At 41.2% G+C, this 17134-nt stretch overlaps 3 protein-coding genes across 11 annotated transcripts; 2 read left to right on the forward strand and 1 right to left on the reverse strand.

Annotated features, from left to right (window-relative positions):
• The first annotated feature begins 194 nt into the window (after positions 1-194).
• Positions 195-3505, forward strand: LOC116715678 (zinc finger protein 501-like). The gene is made up of 3 exons (XM_032556288.1): positions 195-294; positions 1115-1276; positions 1869-3505. Exons 1-3 carry the CDS (start codon positions 252-254, stop codon positions 3137-3139), a joined length of 1476 nt encoding a protein of 491 aa, XP_032412179.1. The 5' UTR covers positions 195-251; the 3' UTR covers positions 3140-3505.
• Positions 3506-4686: 1181 nt separating this feature from the next.
• On the forward strand, positions 4687-8628 carry LOC116715671 (zinc finger protein OZF-like). 4 transcript variants are annotated; one of them, XM_032556278.1, is made up of 4 exons: positions 4687-4906; positions 5005-5072; positions 6347-6502; positions 6764-8628. In XM_032556278.1, the coding sequence occupies exons 3-4, from the start codon at positions 6361-6363 to the stop codon at positions 8242-8244; spliced, it is 1623 nt and encodes a 540-aa protein (XP_032412169.1). In that variant the 5' UTR covers positions 4687-4906; positions 5005-5072; positions 6347-6360; the 3' UTR covers positions 8245-8628. The 4 variants fall into 4 exon arrangements, with proteins under 4 accessions (XP_032412169.1, XP_032412168.1, XP_032412166.1 ...); XM_032556277.1 differs by having other exon boundaries at positions 4687-5072; XM_032556275.1 differs by lacking the exon at positions 5005-5072.
• A 272-nt stretch (positions 8629-8900) lies between these two features.
• On the reverse strand, positions 8901-17134 carry LOC116715642 (NLR family CARD domain-containing protein 3-like). 6 transcript variants are annotated; one of them, XM_032556179.1, is made up of 11 exons: positions 17003-17134; positions 16530-16625; positions 15973-16062; positions 15343-15414; positions 15186-15264; positions 14842-15070; positions 12371-14147; positions 12034-12207; positions 11585-11758; positions 10693-10739; positions 8901-10603 (listed from the first exon to the last, which is right to left on the reverse strand). In XM_032556179.1, the coding sequence occupies exons 2-11, from the start codon at positions 16592-16594 to the stop codon at positions 10035-10037; spliced, it is 3276 nt and encodes a 1091-aa protein (XP_032412070.1). In that variant the 5' UTR covers positions 16595-16625; positions 17003-17134; the 3' UTR covers positions 8901-10034. The 6 variants fall into 6 exon arrangements, with proteins under 6 accessions (XP_032412070.1, XP_032412072.1, XP_032412069.1 ...); XM_032556181.1 differs by having other exon boundaries at positions 11585-11617; positions 12067-12207; positions 15343-15417; XM_032556178.1 differs by having other exon boundaries at positions 15343-15417.

The following is a 17134-nucleotide window of genomic DNA, read 5'->3' on the forward strand; positions in this document are numbered from 1 at the left end:
ATCCCTAAATATATTATTATGTTGCACAAATGACATCAAATTTATTTATTTTTTCTAATGTTCAAAGGTTTCACTGAATATTAATTTTGGAACGGAATGTTTGTAAACACGAGCAGAAACGGAACTATAATTTTTGTTCCGGACTTCCGGTTCCACTGGCCCCGCCCCCTCGTCCTCCCTTCAGGATTCTTCCTCCATTGTTGTCGCTTCGTCAGCAGCGGGAGCTCCAGCGGCGGCAGAGACGCTACAAGATGGAGGACGTTTTCCAGCCCAGAGTCCTGCTGCGCACTGCAGGTTGGTGCTTTTCCTTCTTCGTAGTTCCGGTTTAGGATCGTTTTCTTCCAGTTGGTGGATGTAGGAACATCAGCAGCAGTTTCTGCTCACTAGTTTAGAGCTATAAGGCGACAGTAGCTTCATCTGACTGCGAGCCGAGGCCGGGATACATGCTGCGACGTCGCAGGTACATTCCGATGCGCTGATAGTTGGTGTATTACGGTAGAGGAGCCATTTTAACATAAAATCTGTTTCCGCTGATTATCAGTAATTACATCGATTAGAAATGTAAAAATGCATTCTGGTTTGATGATGATTTAATAAATCTGCTTTCATATTCTGACTAATTAGAAGAATAATTAAATATATTAGATTTGGATGAAGTTTATAAAGTAAAGTAGCAGTGCAAGTGTTTTACTGAAGGAAAAGTTAATAACATTAATAACATTAATAATAATAATAGATATTTTAAAGCATTTAATAAGACAAAAATATAAAGTTGAGCAAATCCTGATATTTGAAAGAGTAAAATAAAAATATGTAAACAAAATAAAACTACTACAAATCAGATTACATAAGAATAATCCAAACAATGTTTATATTAAATAATCTGTTTATGTTTGGACTGATTAAAGTATTTCCAGTGAGAATGTCTTCAGTTGAACTCATATTAAAAGTAACATTTTAATACGTCTCTTGATATTAAAATATTACTTTTATTATCAGGAGACATAAAAAGTAACCTGAAAATAATTAATTTATAAATTAGTGGACTCTGAAAACACTCATCCTGTCATGTTTGTATAACATGAAGTTGTTCATAAAGCTGTTTTTCCTGCAGATGTTAAAAAAGAGGCTGATATGAACCAGCAGGAGGCGCTGCGCCTCCAGATAAAGGAGGAAGAGGAAGAACTCTGTGTGAGTCATGAAGGAGAGCAGCTCAGAGTGAAGCAGGAGACAGACGGCAGGTTTCCATCTACTGCAGCTCCCATCAGCAGTAAGGGTGTGTGTGTGTGTGTGTGTGTGTGTGTGTGTGTGTGTGTGTGTATTCTTAATGTCTCTTAGACACGGTTAGATGTTAGTTTGGTTTAAAATGGTAAAATCACTGAGAATAAATGAAGAGAAGAGATTTAATGCATGAATGAACGGCAGACCAAAGTGACACAATAACATTTTAAATGTTTTATCAAATTAATTGTTTAAAAGATTCATCTTTCACCAGAAATTTGGGTCAGAATTATTTTCTTCATGTTCAGGTTGGGCTTCATGTGGCTCATTTAATAAGAAAATATATCGAGAAAACCAAAATAAAATGTGATCAATTTCTTCTTGTTATAATCTAAATCATTGAGAGAAACTGAACTTGATCAGGAAGGAAATGAATGAAAGTACAGATGTTGTCAGAGCTCCAACGTTCTGCTCCCATCAAGCAAACATGTTCAAGCATTTCTTCTTCATTTGTTCAATATGTTTTAATATTAATGTGTTGATTACAGCAATTAAGTCCAAATGTATTTCTGTTTCCCTCGTTCAATTAAAACCAAACTTTTCTAAAAGTTGTTCTTAATGCATGTGATGTTTGTTGTCACCTGCAGATGTTAAAGAAGAGCCTCCAGAAGAACAGAGTCCTGATGTGGATCCTTTCAAAGTAAAAGAGGAAAATAATCAAATGTGCTGCCGTCAGGAAGACGAGCTGTTCAGAGTGAAGGAGGAGCCTGATTATTCCAGGCTCCCATTAAATATTGTTTATGTAAATAGTGAGGATGATGAAGAGAAACCAGTGATGTCTCAGCTTCATCAGCAGCAGACAGGAAATGGAGATCTTCCAACCAGCAGCTCAGGCGACCAGATAAAAGCAGAAATTGAAGTGGAGATCAGTGGAGCAGCAGAGTCCAGCAGGAACCCAGATCCAAATACTGCTGGAGGAACTTTGAGCCAATCAGAGACTGAAGAGGAGGAGGAGGATGAAGAGGATGAAGATGATGTGAACCAGCAGAGTAAAACATTGTCAGAGTCTGAGACTGAAGACATTCATCAAAAATCACATTTGGACATACTTGGAAACATTCCTGTTGGTGACGAACCTTTTGGTTGTGATTTTTGTGGGAAAAGATTTTCCTTAAAGTCTTCTTTAAACAATCACGTAAAAATCCACACAGGGGAGAAATCATGTGATTTCTGTGGAAAAACTTTTAACTCAAGTTCAGACTTAAAGAAACACATGAGAGTTCACACAGGAGAGAAACCTTTTTGTTGCGAGGATTGTGGAAAAAGATTTTCCCTAAGTGCATCTTTAAACAGACACATGAGAATTCACACAGGAGAAAAAACATTTGCTTGTGATGTTTGTGGGAAAAGATTTACCTTAAGCTCATATTTGGAAAAACACATGAGAATCCACACACAAGAAAAACTCTTTGGTTGTAATGATTGTGGAGAAACATTTTCCTTACAGCTATGTTTAAAGAGACACATGAGGATCCACACAGGAGAGAAACCGTTTGGTTGTGATGTTTGTGGTAAAAGATTTAACTTAAAGTCTAATTTAAACGTACACATGAGAGTTCACACGGGACAGAAACCCTTCGGTTGTGATGAATGTGGTTTAAAATTTAGCACAAATTCTAATTTAAAGGAACACATGAGAATCCACAAGGATGAAAAAGCCTTTGCTTGTGATGAATGTGGAAAAAGATTTAACGTAAAGTCTAGTTTAAAGAGACACATGAAAAGCCACAAAGGTGAACGACCTTTTAGTTGTGATATCTGTGGGAAAAGACTCGCCTTGAAGTCCAGCTTAAAGAGACACATGAAGATCCACATGGAAGACCAACCTTATTTGTTTGTGGGAAAAGATCCACCTTAAAGTCATCTTTGAACAATCTCCTGAATGACCAGAGGTGAAAACCTTCAGGTTGTGATGGCTGTGGAATCCAACAGGAGGAACTGGAAGACTCTGAAAGTTGCTTTTAAGTAGAAATGCTACAATTTATTTTTAGTTGTGATGTTTGTGGAAAAAGATTTTCCTCAAAATCAAATTTAAAGATAAATGTGAACATTGGGTTTGGGGATTTATTCTATCATTTCTGTGATAAATTTCTTAGTATAAGAATTTATTGTTGTTATAGTAAATCCCAATTAATGTTTAAAACTCTCCAAACCGTCTGTATTGTTGGTTTTACTATTTTCTCCTGTTTGTTGAATGAAAGTATCAATAAATATTGTTTGGATTGAAATTGCTTTTTTTTGCTGCATGAGTTAATAAAATAATGATTCTGAGGATTTGGTTTTTATTTCAGATTTCCTGAGGATTTTGATGTGAGTCACAGCTCTGCTTATTTTTACTGATGTTGGTCATTAATCAGAAATAATTTCTTGTTATTATGTTTGATTGTTTTAATCCAATATAGAAGCTTATATTTCAGTTTTGACTTTAACTCATTAAGACATTAAATTATGCTTTAATCTTCTCATGCAATTCAACAATATGATAGAAAACAATATTTGATATCTTCAAATTTAAATATTTTCTGTGGCTGACCTCCCTCTGATAGAAATTCTGTATTTTCATATGAAGTCCATTGAACTATCTTTCTCCATAAATATCTATATAAAAAACCTACAGAAACAAATCCTTGTTTTGTCTCAAGTTTGTTTCATATTTAATAATCTGGGAGCAGAAGATGTGAGAAACCTTGAATGGTTCTTTTCCAACAGTATTTTCTCTATTTTATTTTATTTTCATTGTTTTCAAAGAGTAGAAGAAGAACACCTGTTGTGTCTGTGGGGCTCATCACTGCCCCCTATCAGTCCGGCACGTTACTTCCTGTTTCACTGGGTATTTTCAATCCAATTCTGACGGATCAGAAAGACTAAATATGTCACTAAAATTAATTAGTATATAGAACTAATATATTAAATACTGAATATATTCAATATATTAGACTGTGGAACATCAACAAATGTAGAACATGTGCATTTGAATAAGTATATTGGCGATATTAAATAAATATCAATAAGCATGCACCTACTGCCTGTGATACAGCGCCCCCAGAGGTGAGGCCCAGCGCTGCACCGCCTCGCCTCAGACTTCTTACATGCATTTCAACAGGCAACATGCAACTTCAGCAATTTTTATCCACAAAAATGTTGATATTATCAATAAAAATCCAAATTTACCGAAAAGCAAAGCAGACAAAAGTTATTTCTCTCAACATTGTAACCATTTATTTTATTCTCGCGTTGCGTTTTAACTTGTAAAAAGCTGCATGTGTCTAGTTCAGATGTTTCACTAAATATTAATTTTAGAACGGAATGTTTGCAATGAGAATATTTGTTGTAGAAACGGAACTATAATTTTTGTTCCGGACTTCCGGTTCCACTGGCCCCGCCCCCTCGTCCTCCCTTCAGGATTCTTCCTCCATTGTTCTCGTTTCGTCAGCAGCGGGAGCGTCGCTGCAGCTGGAAGAGCAGCAGATGATGATGATGACGATGACGATGATGATGATGATGAAATCTGGAAGGAAGTTTGCGGCTTGAGGCTCAGCTGGAGGGAAGCCGGAGCTCCAGCAGCGGCAGAGACGCTACAAGATGGAGGACGTTTTCCAGCCCAGAGTCCTGCTGCGCACTGCAGGTTGGTGCTTTTCCTTCTTCGTAGTTCCGGTTTAGGATCGTTTTCTTCCAGCTGCTGGATGTAGGAACATCAGCAGCAGTTTCTGCTCACTAGTTTAGAGCTTTAAGGCGACAGTAGCTTCATCTGACTGCGAGCCGAGGCCGGGATACATGCTGCGACGTCGCAGGTACATTCCGATGCGCTGATAGTTGGTGTATTACGGTAGAGGAGATGTTCTATGGCAAGCCTTTTTAGCATAAAATCGGTTTCGTCTGAAATTCCGAGATTGCATTCTAGATATCGAAAAATGCTTTTTGACTAGACAGAACTACATATTTACTATCTGGAATAATAATTTAATTTATTTGTATCCATATTTTGACATTATAGTAAGAATAACATCTCAATATATTTTAACTTATTAGCTAAAGTATCCAAACGTTGTACTGAAGTAAAACTAGCAATACTTTCAGAAAGTTTTTGCTCAATAAAAAGTTGAAAAAAATATTTCAAATGTCATCAGACAAAAATATAAGGTAATTAGCAAATTTTTGTATTTTAAAAAGTAAAATACACTGTATGAACAACATCAGTTTATGCAAAAGAAATACTTTTCCCCAACCAGACTACCTAAAAATGATCTAAGCTCTAATTATATCTAATTATATTAAGTCGTTGGTATCAGTCAGGGCAGATTAAAGTATTTCTAGTGAGGATATCTGCTGTTTACTGGACCTTCAGTTGAGCTTCCTGATGTGAATTTATGGTTGTTTATCGGAAGAGATGAAAAATAACCCAAAAATTAAATCATTTATAAACTAATGAAGTAACTAATTAAAAACAGCCACATTATTAGTCTGCACTCTGAAAACACTTGTCTTGTCATGTTTGAATCACACCAGCGCCCCCTGCTGGGAGGAGAAGGTCCAGGTTTCCTTCATGGGGTTTAATGTTGCATCATTTGGGATTTAAAAAACCTGGAATGAGTTTTAAACTATTATAAACTATATATTAATACATCCACAATGTTCACTGCACTATTTACCATCATATCTTACAGATAAATAAAGTTCCAGAGTTTTGTGCCTCTGGTAAGGCAGTGGGTGGGAACATGTCAGAACATGTTCAGTAAACCCGTTTCCTCTGTATCACATGGAAACTGTTTTCAGAAAAGCCAAAACCACCTCAGACTAATGTGAAAACTTTTACATTAGTTTGTTATTACAAATTCTTCAGTTTTTCCTCAATGTTTTCTAATATTATGCTTCAAAAGGTGCCGATAAAAATGTTAATAGTGACGCAGCTAATGTTGCTAAATAAGTTCTATATCCATTTATCAACGTCTGCTTGGAAAACCACCATGGAAAGTAAAGCCAATAACTTTTTCTCTTTAATTTGAGTCTTTACCGCCGGAGAACCACAAAGTCAAAGTTGTTCATAATATCTGTGTTTTTCCTGCAGACCAGAGTACTGATATGAACCAGCAGGAGGCGCTGCGCCTCCAGATAAAGGAGGAAGAGGAAGAACTCTGTGTGAGTCATGAAGGAGAGCAGCTCAGAGTGAAGCAGGAGACGGACGGCAGGTTTCCATCTACTGCAGCTCCCATCAGCAGTAAGGGTGTGTGTGTGTGTGTGTGTGTGTGTGTGTGTGTGTGTGTGTGTGTGTGTGTGTGTGTGTTTTCTCTGAAGCTGACGGTGTGGTGTGTCTGGTCTCTTCTGTCTGAACTTTAAATGGTTTGTTTTATTCCTATTTACCTGATTAGGTAAGAGATCAACTACTGAACTGTTAACGGCTGTTAAATGTTCATATTTGGCGTCTTTGTAACTTTGTCAGAATAAAGTTGTTCTTAATGCATGTGATGTTTGTCGTCACCTGCAGATGTTAAAGAAGAGCCTCCAGAAGAACAGAGTCCTGATGTGGATCCTTTCAAAGTAAAAGAGGAAAATAATCAAATGTGCTGCCGTCAGGAAGACGAGCTGTTCAGAGTGAAGGAGGAGCCTGATTATTCCAGGCTCCCATTAAATATTGTTTATGTAAATAGTGAGGATGATGAAGAGAAACCAGTGATGTCTCAGCTTCATCAGCAGCAGGCAGGAAATGGAGATCTTCCAACCAGCAGCCCAGGCGACCAGATAAAAGCAGAAATTGAAGTGGAGATCAGTGGAGCAGCAGAGTCCAGCAGGAACCCAGATCCAAATACTGCTGGAGGAACTTTGAGCCAATCAGAGACTGAAGAGGATGAAGAGGAGGATGAAGAGGATGAAGATGATGAAGAGGACAATGATGATGATGATTGGAACCATCATGAATCTCAGCTTAGACCATTGTCAGACTCTGAAACTGAAGGCATTCATCAAAAATTGCATTTAAGCAAAAGCACAAAAGTTGAAGTTGATGAAAAACCTTTTGGTTGTGATTCTTGCGGAAAAAGATTTTCCTTAAAGTCATCTTTGTACAATCACACAAAAATCCACACAGGAGAGAAATCATTATCCTGTGATTTCTGTGGGAAAACTTTTAATTCAAGTTCAGATTTAAAGAAACACACACGAGTTCACACAGGAGAGAAACCATTTTGCTGTGAGGATTGTGGGAAAAGATTTTCCCTAAGTGCATCATTAAACAGACACATGAAAGGCCACACAGGAGAGAAACCCTTTGGTTGTGATGTCTGTGGGAAAAGATTTACCTTAAACTCACATTTAAAGACACACATGAGAGTTCACACAGGAGAAAAACCGTTTCGTTGTGATGATTGTGAAACAAGATTTTCCCAAAGGTCAGCTTTAAAAAGACACATGAGAATTCACACAGGAGAAAAACCATTTGGTTGTGATGTCTGTGGGAAAAGATTTAGCATAAAGTCACATTTGAAAACACATATGAGAATTCACACACAAGAAAAACCCTATAGTTGTGATGATTGCGGAAAAAGATTTTCCTTACAGCTATGTTTAAAGAGACACATGAGGATCCACAGAGGAGAGAAACCGTTTGGTTGTGATGTCTGTGGAAAAAGGTTTAACTTAAAGTCTAATTTAAAGGTACACATGAGTGTCCACACCGGACAGAAACCGTTTGGTTGTGATGAATGTGGTTTAAAATTTAGCATAAAGTCTAATTTAAAGGCACACATGAGAATCCACAAGGATGAAAAAGCCTTTGCTTGTGATGAATGTGGAAAAAGATTTAACGTAAAGTCTAGTTTAAAGAGACACATGAAAAGCCACAAAGGTGAACGACCTTTTAGTTGTGATATCTGTGGGAAAAGACTCGCCTTGAAGTCCAGCTTAAAGAGACACATGAAGATCCACATGGAAGACCAACCTTATTTGTTTGTGGGAAAAGATCCACCTTAAAGTCATCTTTGAACAATCTCCTGAATGACCAGAGGTGAAAACCTTCAGGTTGTGATGGCTGTGGAATCCAACAGGAGGAACTGGAAGACTCTGAAAGTTGCTTTTAAGTAGAAATGCTACAATTTATTTTTAGTTGTGATGTTTGTGGAAAAAGATTTTCCTCAAAGTAAAAGATATGCACCAGAATTAGGGCAGCAGATTTATTGTATCATCATTTATAGTAATAAATCTCTTAGTTTAGGAATTACAATCTTTTTTCTTTAATGATGTTTAAAACCTCTGCATCCCCCAAAGGTCCTGTCTGTATTGTTGGGATTGTTAGTTTTACTATTTTCTCCACTGTTTGTTCAATGAAAACATCAATAAATAAGACTTAGAAAATCAGATGTAGTAAAGTTCCTGTTTCTGTGGAAGGAAACCCAGCAGGTTTCAGGAGTTATTGACCTGCAGCTTCCTGGACGAGAAAACGGCACCAATCTCTGGGTTTGTGTCGTCGTGGTTTTCTGGCAGGTGGAGAAAAGAACAACAGAGAAAACAAAAAATAACAGCTGGAATAACGAGCTCTGAGTCTGACAGCTGTTTGATTGATCAGACAAGAAACTGATAATCGATTAAAGAATGTGAATGTTACAGTGGAAAGAAGAAATCAGTCAAACTTTGGCTGTTCTAACAACAAAGTTTATTTATTGAGTCACTTCCACCAGAGCAGTTTTCAAAATGGCTGCCCTTCCTTCCAGCTGTAAACTAGTTAAACCTTCTCAGGTTCTCCTGGCCAATCAAACTGCAGCTCTCTCTAGAAAAGCGCTGTGTTTGGGCCGGGCCTCCTCTTTAGCAGAATCCCAAGATGGCTGCTGCAGAGGCCACACCCACAGGTAGCAAACATTTCACAGACAAAGACTCATTTACACACACTAGACTCAAAATGTTAAAGAAAGACTGACTCCTTCTTTACAGTGACATTAAGTAACACGACAATAACCACATTTCTGGAGCCTCAGTTCAAAACTCTTGGCTTCAGCAAAATAGAGGCTAAAAGCAGCTCAAGGTCCTTAAGATGCAGGAGAAAACTTTATGTATTTGGTAATTAAGTTTTGACAGTATCGCTGCGTTTCATCTGCTGGTATCGTATATAATTATCTGTAATGACGTTTTAAACTCTTTCTAGGTGAGCTGTGGTCTCTGCTGGATGCAACAGCGACCAGAAGAGAAGCAGCAGCAGAGGTTGTTGTTTCAGGTGAGCAGTACCTCACCTGGAGTCCAGCAGTGACTGACAGTCCAGCAAGTCTGGATGGACTTCATTGTTGCTGCAGCATCCAGCAAAAGTAGAATCTGTTGTAACTTTGTCACACGGCTCTGCATCAGTCTGGACTTAAAGCTAACAGTTTCTCTTTGGATAATTCCTGCACAACTGAAAAAACTCAGATGCTAAACAGCTGAGGGTTAGAAAACCACTGACTAGTGAAGCTACTTGGATTATCTACTCAACTCTACAGTAGCTGTAAGCTCTGATCTAGAACAGTAACACTGACTATAGCAAACAAAAGCAAATTCATATGTAACAACACAAGATGTTCAGAAGGATTAATTCCTGTTCAACACAGCAAGTCCAACCTGGGCAGTTATTCACAAAACGTCGAGTCAAAACATCCTCAGTCGAGTCGATCCTTACAAACTGAAAGGACACGGAGCGGTCCATCACAGGAAACTGGAAACTGTTCACAATATGACATAACATGTTCTACTAATTTATAATGGAGCTGAATAAATAACAGGAGGGCGAATGGAGGACGTCACAGAGAGAGGACAGAGTCTTCAGGAAGACGTACAGAGGAACCAAACGACCTGAATGAAAACCCGGGGTAAAGAGTCTGAGTGAAGGTGGTGTTGATGGTGTGGAGGTGGAGCAGGGAGTCAGAGGAGACTCTGAAGAAGGACAGCGTGCCAGCGGGACGGTCCACATACACCGCTACTCTGTGAGAGACGGGAGAGGAGGAGCAGGAGGAGGACGAGGAGGAGATGGAGGTTCCCGTCTTATTGTGCCAGACGGAGTAACGGCCGATGTCGGCGCAGTCCAAACTCCAGGACTGATCGTTCCTTCCAAACACAATGTCGTCAACGTTTCCTTTCCTTTGGATTCTTCTGTAACTCACTGAAATGCGAACCTCCCCCTTCCACTCCACCTCCCAGTAACAGCGACCAGTCAGACCAGTTGTACACAGCAGCTGAGGGCAGTTATCAAATCTGTCTGGATGGTCAGGATATGACTGGTCCTCCTTAAGACGGGTCACCTTCCTGTTGTCCTCAGACAGTTTGAGCTCTCTGCTCACTGTGTTTGTGTCGATGGTGAGTGGACAGGAGTCTGACGGAGAGAACAAACCCAGAGCAGATATTGATCATTTATTGGTACTTTGACTCCTGAATCAATGATGGTTGAATGTTAGCACTTACACTTCTGCAGACCTGGTGTCAACCATTGGACTCCAGCAGGCTCCACCCTGAAAGGCGGAGGAGGTCAGACCATCAGTCTCCATCAGCAGATAAACATGGACATTATGTGTCCTCTGAGACGGGGACAGTCCACCGTGAAGCAGCTCTCAGTCACTTCCTGTTGTCCTCGTCTCGCCACAGACTGATCTCACTGCTCTTCTGTTATTTTGTCATCTATATTTATTCAGTCAAGCAATAGGAAACTATCTGTACTATGTTCAGTAAGTGGAGAACTTATGAATTCAAATAGAAATGAAGTTTTAACATTAGATGATCACTCTAGACCAGGGGTGGGCACTCCTGGTCCTCGAGGGCCGGTGTCCTGCAACTCTTAGATGTCTCCCTGGTCCAACACACCTGAATCCAACAGCTGAATCACCTCCTAAGTGCAGTCAAGTTCTCCAGAGTCCTGCTAACGACCTCATTATTTGACTCAGGTGTGTTGAAGTAGAGATGCATCTAAAAGTTGCAGGAGACCGGCCCTCGAGGACCAGGAGTGCCCACCCCTGCTCTAGAGCTATGAGACACAGATTTCTTCTAGAAGTCAGGATCCACTTAGATCAGTCAATAAAATAAACTCTATGAAAAGAAAGAAAGACGATGAAAGGCCATCATTCACATTGCAAAGTTTGTCATCTCTTGCCTTCATCATGGGGAAGCAGCCGGGGTGCCTGTACGGCATGCTATCAGTGCCAACATTAGGGCTATTGTGCCACCTCTCTGGGAAGTGGCTGTTCTTTCTACAAAACATATTTGGTGTTTCATAGACAACAGTAACTGAACACGTGTTCCCACAGCTTCAGTTGATAACATTCATGTCGAACCTCCTCAGGTTTGCATGGCCCCTTCATACCTCAGAGTTTCCAGTCTCCCATTTGGACCATCCCGTCCAAAAGAGAGCATCTTCATTCCCGCCTCTCCCAGATGGTTGTAGCTCAGGTCCAGCTCTTTGAGATGGACGGCGCTGGACTTCAGGGCCGAGGCCAGAGAAGCACAACCTTCCTCTGTGACCAGACAGCCGGAGAGACTGGAGAGGAGAACGGCACACGGGACATGACCTCTCCAAACCTGACCTGATGTTCTCAGTGTTTTTCCTTTGGATATTTCCTGCCTTTACTTTTTTGTGGACATGTCCTGGCTTATAAAAAAACAAATGCTTTGATAATTGAGGCGTGACACATAAAGGTGTGATCCTATTCTCTAGTTTTATTTCATCTCATTTGTTCTTTTCCTTTTCTATTGGTGTTGTGATGAATAACTGGGAGAAGACCTTTTAATGTAAAGCAGAAGTGTCACTCTTACCTTAGTGTTTCCAGTTGACAGAATGGACTCCCCAGTCCAGCACACAGCTGCTTCACTCCTGCATCCCTCAGGTTGTTGGTGCTCAGGTCCAGCTCTCTCAGATTACAGGTTGGGGAGCCAAGAACCGAGGACAGAGCTTCACAGCTTCTATCTGACAGGTTACAGCCACTTAGTCTGAGAACACAAACAAATATTCACATTTTCAAGTTTAAATTGCAACTTCAAAACTGAAGTATAAAGAATCTAATAACTGAAATCGCCCTAAAAACAAGTGATTGCACAATAAAAGCAAGCTGAGCATGATAAACCAGACGTATCTGGGTCCGTTTCTACTCACATAACTTTCTTGGAAGCTTTGACCACAGGCAACAGTCTGAGAAGAGCCTCCTCTGAAGGAGAATACTTTTTCAGATCAAACTCATCCAGATCTTTTTCTGATGACAGTAAGATGAAGACCAGAGCTGACCACTGAGCAGGAGACAGTTTATCAGCAGAGAGACGTCCTGAACTCAGAGACTGTTGGATCTCCTCCACTAGAGAACGATCGTTCAGCTCATTCAGACAGTAGAACAGGTTGATGCTTTTCTCTACGGACTGACTGTCACTGATCTTCTGCTTTATGTACTGAATTGTTTCCTCATTGGTCTGTGAGATACTTCCTGTCTGTGTCAGGAGACCTTGTAGGAGTCTCTGATTGGTCTGCAGTGAAAGACCCAGGAGGAACCGCAGAAACAAGTCCAGATGTCCATTTGGACTCTGTAATGCCTTGTCCACAGCATTCTGATGTAAATTAGCCAGTGCAGGTTCCTTATCTTCTGTCTCACATTCTTCAAGCAGATTGACTCCAGAGTTGATGAAGGTCAGATGAACATGAAGAGCAGCCAGAAACTCCTGAACACTCAGATGGACGAAGCAGAACACCTTGACCTGGTACAGCCCTCTCTCCTCTCTAAAGATCTGTGTGAACACTCCTGAGTACACTGAGGCTGCTCTGATATCGATGCCACACTCTGTCAGGTCTGATTCATAGAAGATCAGGTTTCCTTTCTGCAGCTGATCAAAAGCCAGTTTTCCCAGAGACTCAATCATCTTCCTGCTCTCTGGACTCCAGTGTGGATCTGTTTCAGATCCTCCATCATACTTGACCTTCATCACTTTGGCCTGAACCACCAGGAAGTGGATGTACATCTCAGTCAGGGTTCTGGGCAGCTCTCCTCCCTCTCTGGTCTCCATCACATCCTCCAGAACTGTAGCAGTGATCCAGCAGAAAACTGGGATGTGACACATGATGTGGAGACTTCGTGATGTCTTGATGTGGGAGATGATCATCTTGGTTTGAGTCTTATCCCTGAATCTCTTCCTGAAGTACTCCTCCTTCTGGGGGTCAGTGAACCCTCTGACCTCTGTTACCATGCCAACACACTGAGCTGGGATCTGATTGGCTGCAGCAGGTCGTGTGGTTATCCAGAGGAGAGCAGAGGGAAGCAGTTTCCTCCTGATGAGGTTTGTCAGCAGAACATCCACTGAGCTGGACTCTGTAACATCAGTCAGGATCGGATTGTTGTTGAAGTCCAGAGGAAGTCGACTCTCATCCAGACCATCAAAGATGAACAGAACCTGGAACTGTTCAAAGCTAAAGATTCCTTTGGTTTCAGGAAATAAATGATGAATCAGTTCCACCAGGCTGAACTTTTTCTCTCTCAGCACATTCAGTTCTCTGAAGGTGAATGGAAATATGAACTGGATGTTCTGGTTGGTTTTGTCTTCAGCCCAGTCCAGAGTGAACTTCTGTGTTAAGACTGTTTTCCCAATGCCAGCTGCTCCTTTAGTCATCACTGTTCTGATTGGTTGATCTCCTCCAGGTTGGACTTTAAAGATGTCTTCTAGTTTTATTGTTGTTTCTGGTCTGTGTGGTTTCCTGGATGCTGTTTCAATCTGTCTGACCTCATGTTCCTGGTTGACCTCTCCAGTTCCTCCCTCTGTGATGTAGAGCTCAGTGTAGATCTGGTTCAGCAGGGTTGGGTTTCCTGCTTTAGCGATTCCCTCAAACACACACTGGAACTTCTTCTTCAGGGAGGATTTAAGTTTTTGTTGACAAGGTGAAGGAACCAGTTCTAAATAAAACACAAAAACAACCAAATCAGGTGAACCTATACTTCCCCTGAATAATGAAAATTCCTACAATTATTGGTCTACTTCCTCAGGTACACCATGGTACTAGGTTGGATCTTTGCAGGATCCAACCTAGTATATTTCCATCCAATTGTCATGTGATGTTTAGCTAACTTATAAAATGTTGGCAAAAAATGAAAATGCTAATTAGGCATGCCTCCGTCTACTGGTTTGGAGCAAATCAACCAGGCTACACAAAGGATGAGGATTGAGAAGCAAAGCTCTAAGCTCACATCAGGAAGTGCCTGATGTTTGCAGAAACAGAGGACAGGCTCAAAGGAAGGAACAGCAAACACTTGGCGTTCTAGCAGGTTCATCTTCCACCACTTAATGGTGGAATCCAGAACATCAAGGATTGAACTGTTTCAGGCCACTGGTTGCCTCAACACCACAACAAATACTGATAATGAGTGAAACTTCCAGTTGATTTCAGGTTCTGAGACACCAAACCAGTCCATCTGGTCCCAACATCCCCATTTTTATCTAGTACTCATTTACCGTCAGCAGATCCTCCTCTCCACTTCTGGATAGTTTCTGCCGTGTGATTTGCTGCATTGGGGTCAGTTTTAATAAATGACCTGATAAAACAGGCGATGAACAAACCAAGGAGTAAAAGTTTTCTAGAAATCCTCTTACTGCTCTGCAGACACTCAGCCAGCTCCTCCTGCTTCATCTTCCTCAGGAAGTTCAGGGTGATCTTCATCACCGCCTCCCTGCTGCTCCTCCTCTGCTCTTCATCCTCACCCCCCATCACCTCCTCATCCTCACTCTGACCCTCTGAGGATCCTGGATCATCTGGACTCAGAACCTTCTGGATGTTCTTCAGCTCGTTCTTCATGAATGTTACAATGTTTTCCTCCAGCAGCTGGAACAGAATGAGAAATGAGGGACAAATCAGACTAGATGTAAACATCAGGTCCATGTTGGACAGACTGACAGTCCTCTGGTCTACAAAGACTGAACAGAACTGATGTACAGACCATAAATATGGAGTCCAGCTGTGTTTGGTGCTGCTGGACAGACGGATCAGTGGGAACCTCTGAGCTCTGCAGACCCGCTCTGTGGAGGAACCAGATAGTAAATAATAATCTGTAATCTGTACATTTAACATTTAGATTGTATATAGATGATAATTACCTGTTGAGAGAAAACTGGAGCGGTGGCTCCATGGACGCAGCGATGGATAAGCAGGTGTCTGTGGAAAAGTTTCTGCTGGACAGTAAGAAACGAGTAGCTTTAGAAACTTTCACCATGTCGTCTCCATCAGGAGGTTATAGGGAGAGAAAATGAAAATTAAACCCAATCAGCTTCATTTCATCTGAACCATCTGGATAAAATCAGGTTATATCGATTCTTCCAGCGAGTTGCTTTTGAAAATCCCAAACGAAAATCGTAGCTGCATAAATGTAGCACAAATGTTTGACAGCAATTTTGTATATTTGGGTAGTGGATGGAGGGCTGGTTGAACTTTTGACCTTTAAACTTTCATTAATGTCTTTGAGGCAGAAACAGTAAAACTAAAATGTTCTGCTGCACAAACATAGCCAAGTTATTTTCTATGATTCCTGTAACGACCAGCTGACCTGATGGTTGCTGGTGGTTTTTGTGGTGCTGAGCTGAAACGAACAGGCCATCAGTCATATTGTCTCATTTTACACAACACAAAGGTTTCTTTGTTCCTCTCTGTGGAGTAACATGGAGTCTGATTACACACAGATGGATGATGTTAGTTTGTTCCATTTGAAATTTGTCATAAAATGAAATTACAGTTTTCCAGGGAACTGCAGCGGCGGCTCCATGGACGCAGCGCTCCCTGGAGACGAGCAGCAGGAAGTAGGTCCAACCAAACACCTGGACCTGTCGGACAGACAGAGGACAGCAGGACAGCAGGAGACGACTTCAGGTAGGGGCTGAAAAACCTGTCATGATGTAAGCTAAAATATGAGTTTATCAATAATTATTGATTAGTTTTTTCTTTTAAATGTCTGAAATGTTGCAGAAACATTTCCTGCTTTATCCACTATTTACTGATTTGTGTTTAAGCAGCTATGAGGCATGATGGTGAAACATAAGGTTATGTGGCCTCACACAGCCACATGCATGCTGGGAGTTGTAGTTTTTATCAGAGAAATGATCTCCAATGGTAACTGAAGGTGTTTGGATGAATACTGAAATGTTTTATGACTGAGAGACATTTTGACTGGGAAGCAGCAGATTTCTATAGTCAGCTCAGCATCTGAACATGAAATGAGACTGCAGAGAAATCTCTCTCTCTGTCTGTCTGTCTGTGGCTCTCCAGCCTGGAGGGACAGATGGACACTCACCTCTGGTCCTCATGTCCGCAGTGAGACGGTCCAGAGGGACGGACTGCGTCCTCTCCGTCCTCCATGCTGCTCTGCTCACACACCGGCCGCCTTCATCTGAGGAGGAAACACTCAGCTTTCACCTCAACATCAACTCTCATCGCGCGTCACATGGTTGCTATGGAAACATCAGGCCGTTTCCTGTTCATATCAGATTACTGTAATTCTAAAACCTGTCCACTAGGTGGAGCCAAAGCTGGTAGCATCTTCGATCTGCTGCTGTTGTAAACGCGTAACTTGGATAAATCGGTAGGAAGTGACGCAGAAGTCCAGTCTGTCCTCTGATGTGTCCTGCAGCTGGACATGGAGACATCAGAGGACAGACAGAAGGACAACGAGGCCCTCCGGGCGGGGCGGGGCCAGGAGCCTCGAACAGAGCCGCAGGGTTCTGGACGGTTCTGGTTCTGGACGGTTCTGGTTCTGGAGAAACTCACCGGTTCGCCGCTGATTTCCATGAAAGCTGATTCTGTTCCCTGATGGACCTTCAGCCGCAGCGGTTCTGCTTTTCCACGTCACAGTAAAAACGAAAGTAAAACAAGGAGGAAAACATCCAGTCAGCTTTTTGA

The sequence above is a fragment of the Xiphophorus hellerii genome, chromosome 24, assembly GCF_003331165.1.
Source record: "Xiphophorus hellerii strain 12219 chromosome 24, Xiphophorus_hellerii-4.1, whole genome shotgun sequence".
NCBI lineage: Eukaryota > Metazoa > Chordata > Actinopteri > Cyprinodontiformes > Poeciliidae > Xiphophorus > Xiphophorus hellerii.

What these genes read in the sequence shown, in the direction of transcription:
- LOC116715678 (XM_032556288.1), top strand. Translation starts at nt 252, where the DNA reads ATGGAGGACGTTTTCCAGCCCAGAGTCCTGCTGCGCACTGCAG. An exon ending in AGTCCTGCTGCGCACTGCAG is followed by an intron (nt 295 to 1,114) that starts GTTGGTGCTTTT and finishes TTTTTCCTGCAG; the next exon opens with ATGTTAAAAAAGAGGCTGAT. An exon ending in AGCTCCCATCAGCAGTAAGG is followed by an intron (nt 1,277 to 1,868) that starts GTGTGTGTGTGT and finishes TGTCACCTGCAG; the next exon opens with ATGTTAAAGAAGAGCCTCCA.
- LOC116715642 (XM_032556178.1), bottom strand. Translation starts at nt 16,594, where the DNA reads ATGGAGGACGGAGAGGACGCAGTCCGTCCCTCTGGACCGTCTCACTGC. An exon ending in GGCTGAGTGTCTGCAGAGCA is followed by an intron (nt 14,148 to 14,841) that starts GTAAGAGGATTT and finishes TGTTTTATTTAG; the next exon opens with AACTGGTTCCTTCACCTTGT. An exon ending in GGGAGACTGGAAACTCTGAG is followed by an intron (nt 10,740 to 11,584) that starts GTATGAAGGGGC and finishes TCCGCCTTTCAG; the next exon opens with GGTGGAGCCTGCTGGAGTCC.
- LOC116715671 (XM_032556275.1), top strand. Translation starts at nt 4,864, where the DNA reads ATGGAGGACGTTTTCCAGCCCAGAGTCCTGCTGCGCACTGCAG. An exon ending in AGTCCTGCTGCGCACTGCAG is followed by an intron (nt 4,907 to 6,346) that starts GTTGGTGCTTTT and finishes TTTTTCCTGCAG; the next exon opens with ACCAGAGTACTGATATGAAC. An exon ending in AGCTCCCATCAGCAGTAAGG is followed by an intron (nt 6,503 to 6,763) that starts GTGTGTGTGTGT and finishes CGTCACCTGCAG; the next exon opens with ATGTTAAAGAAGAGCCTCCA.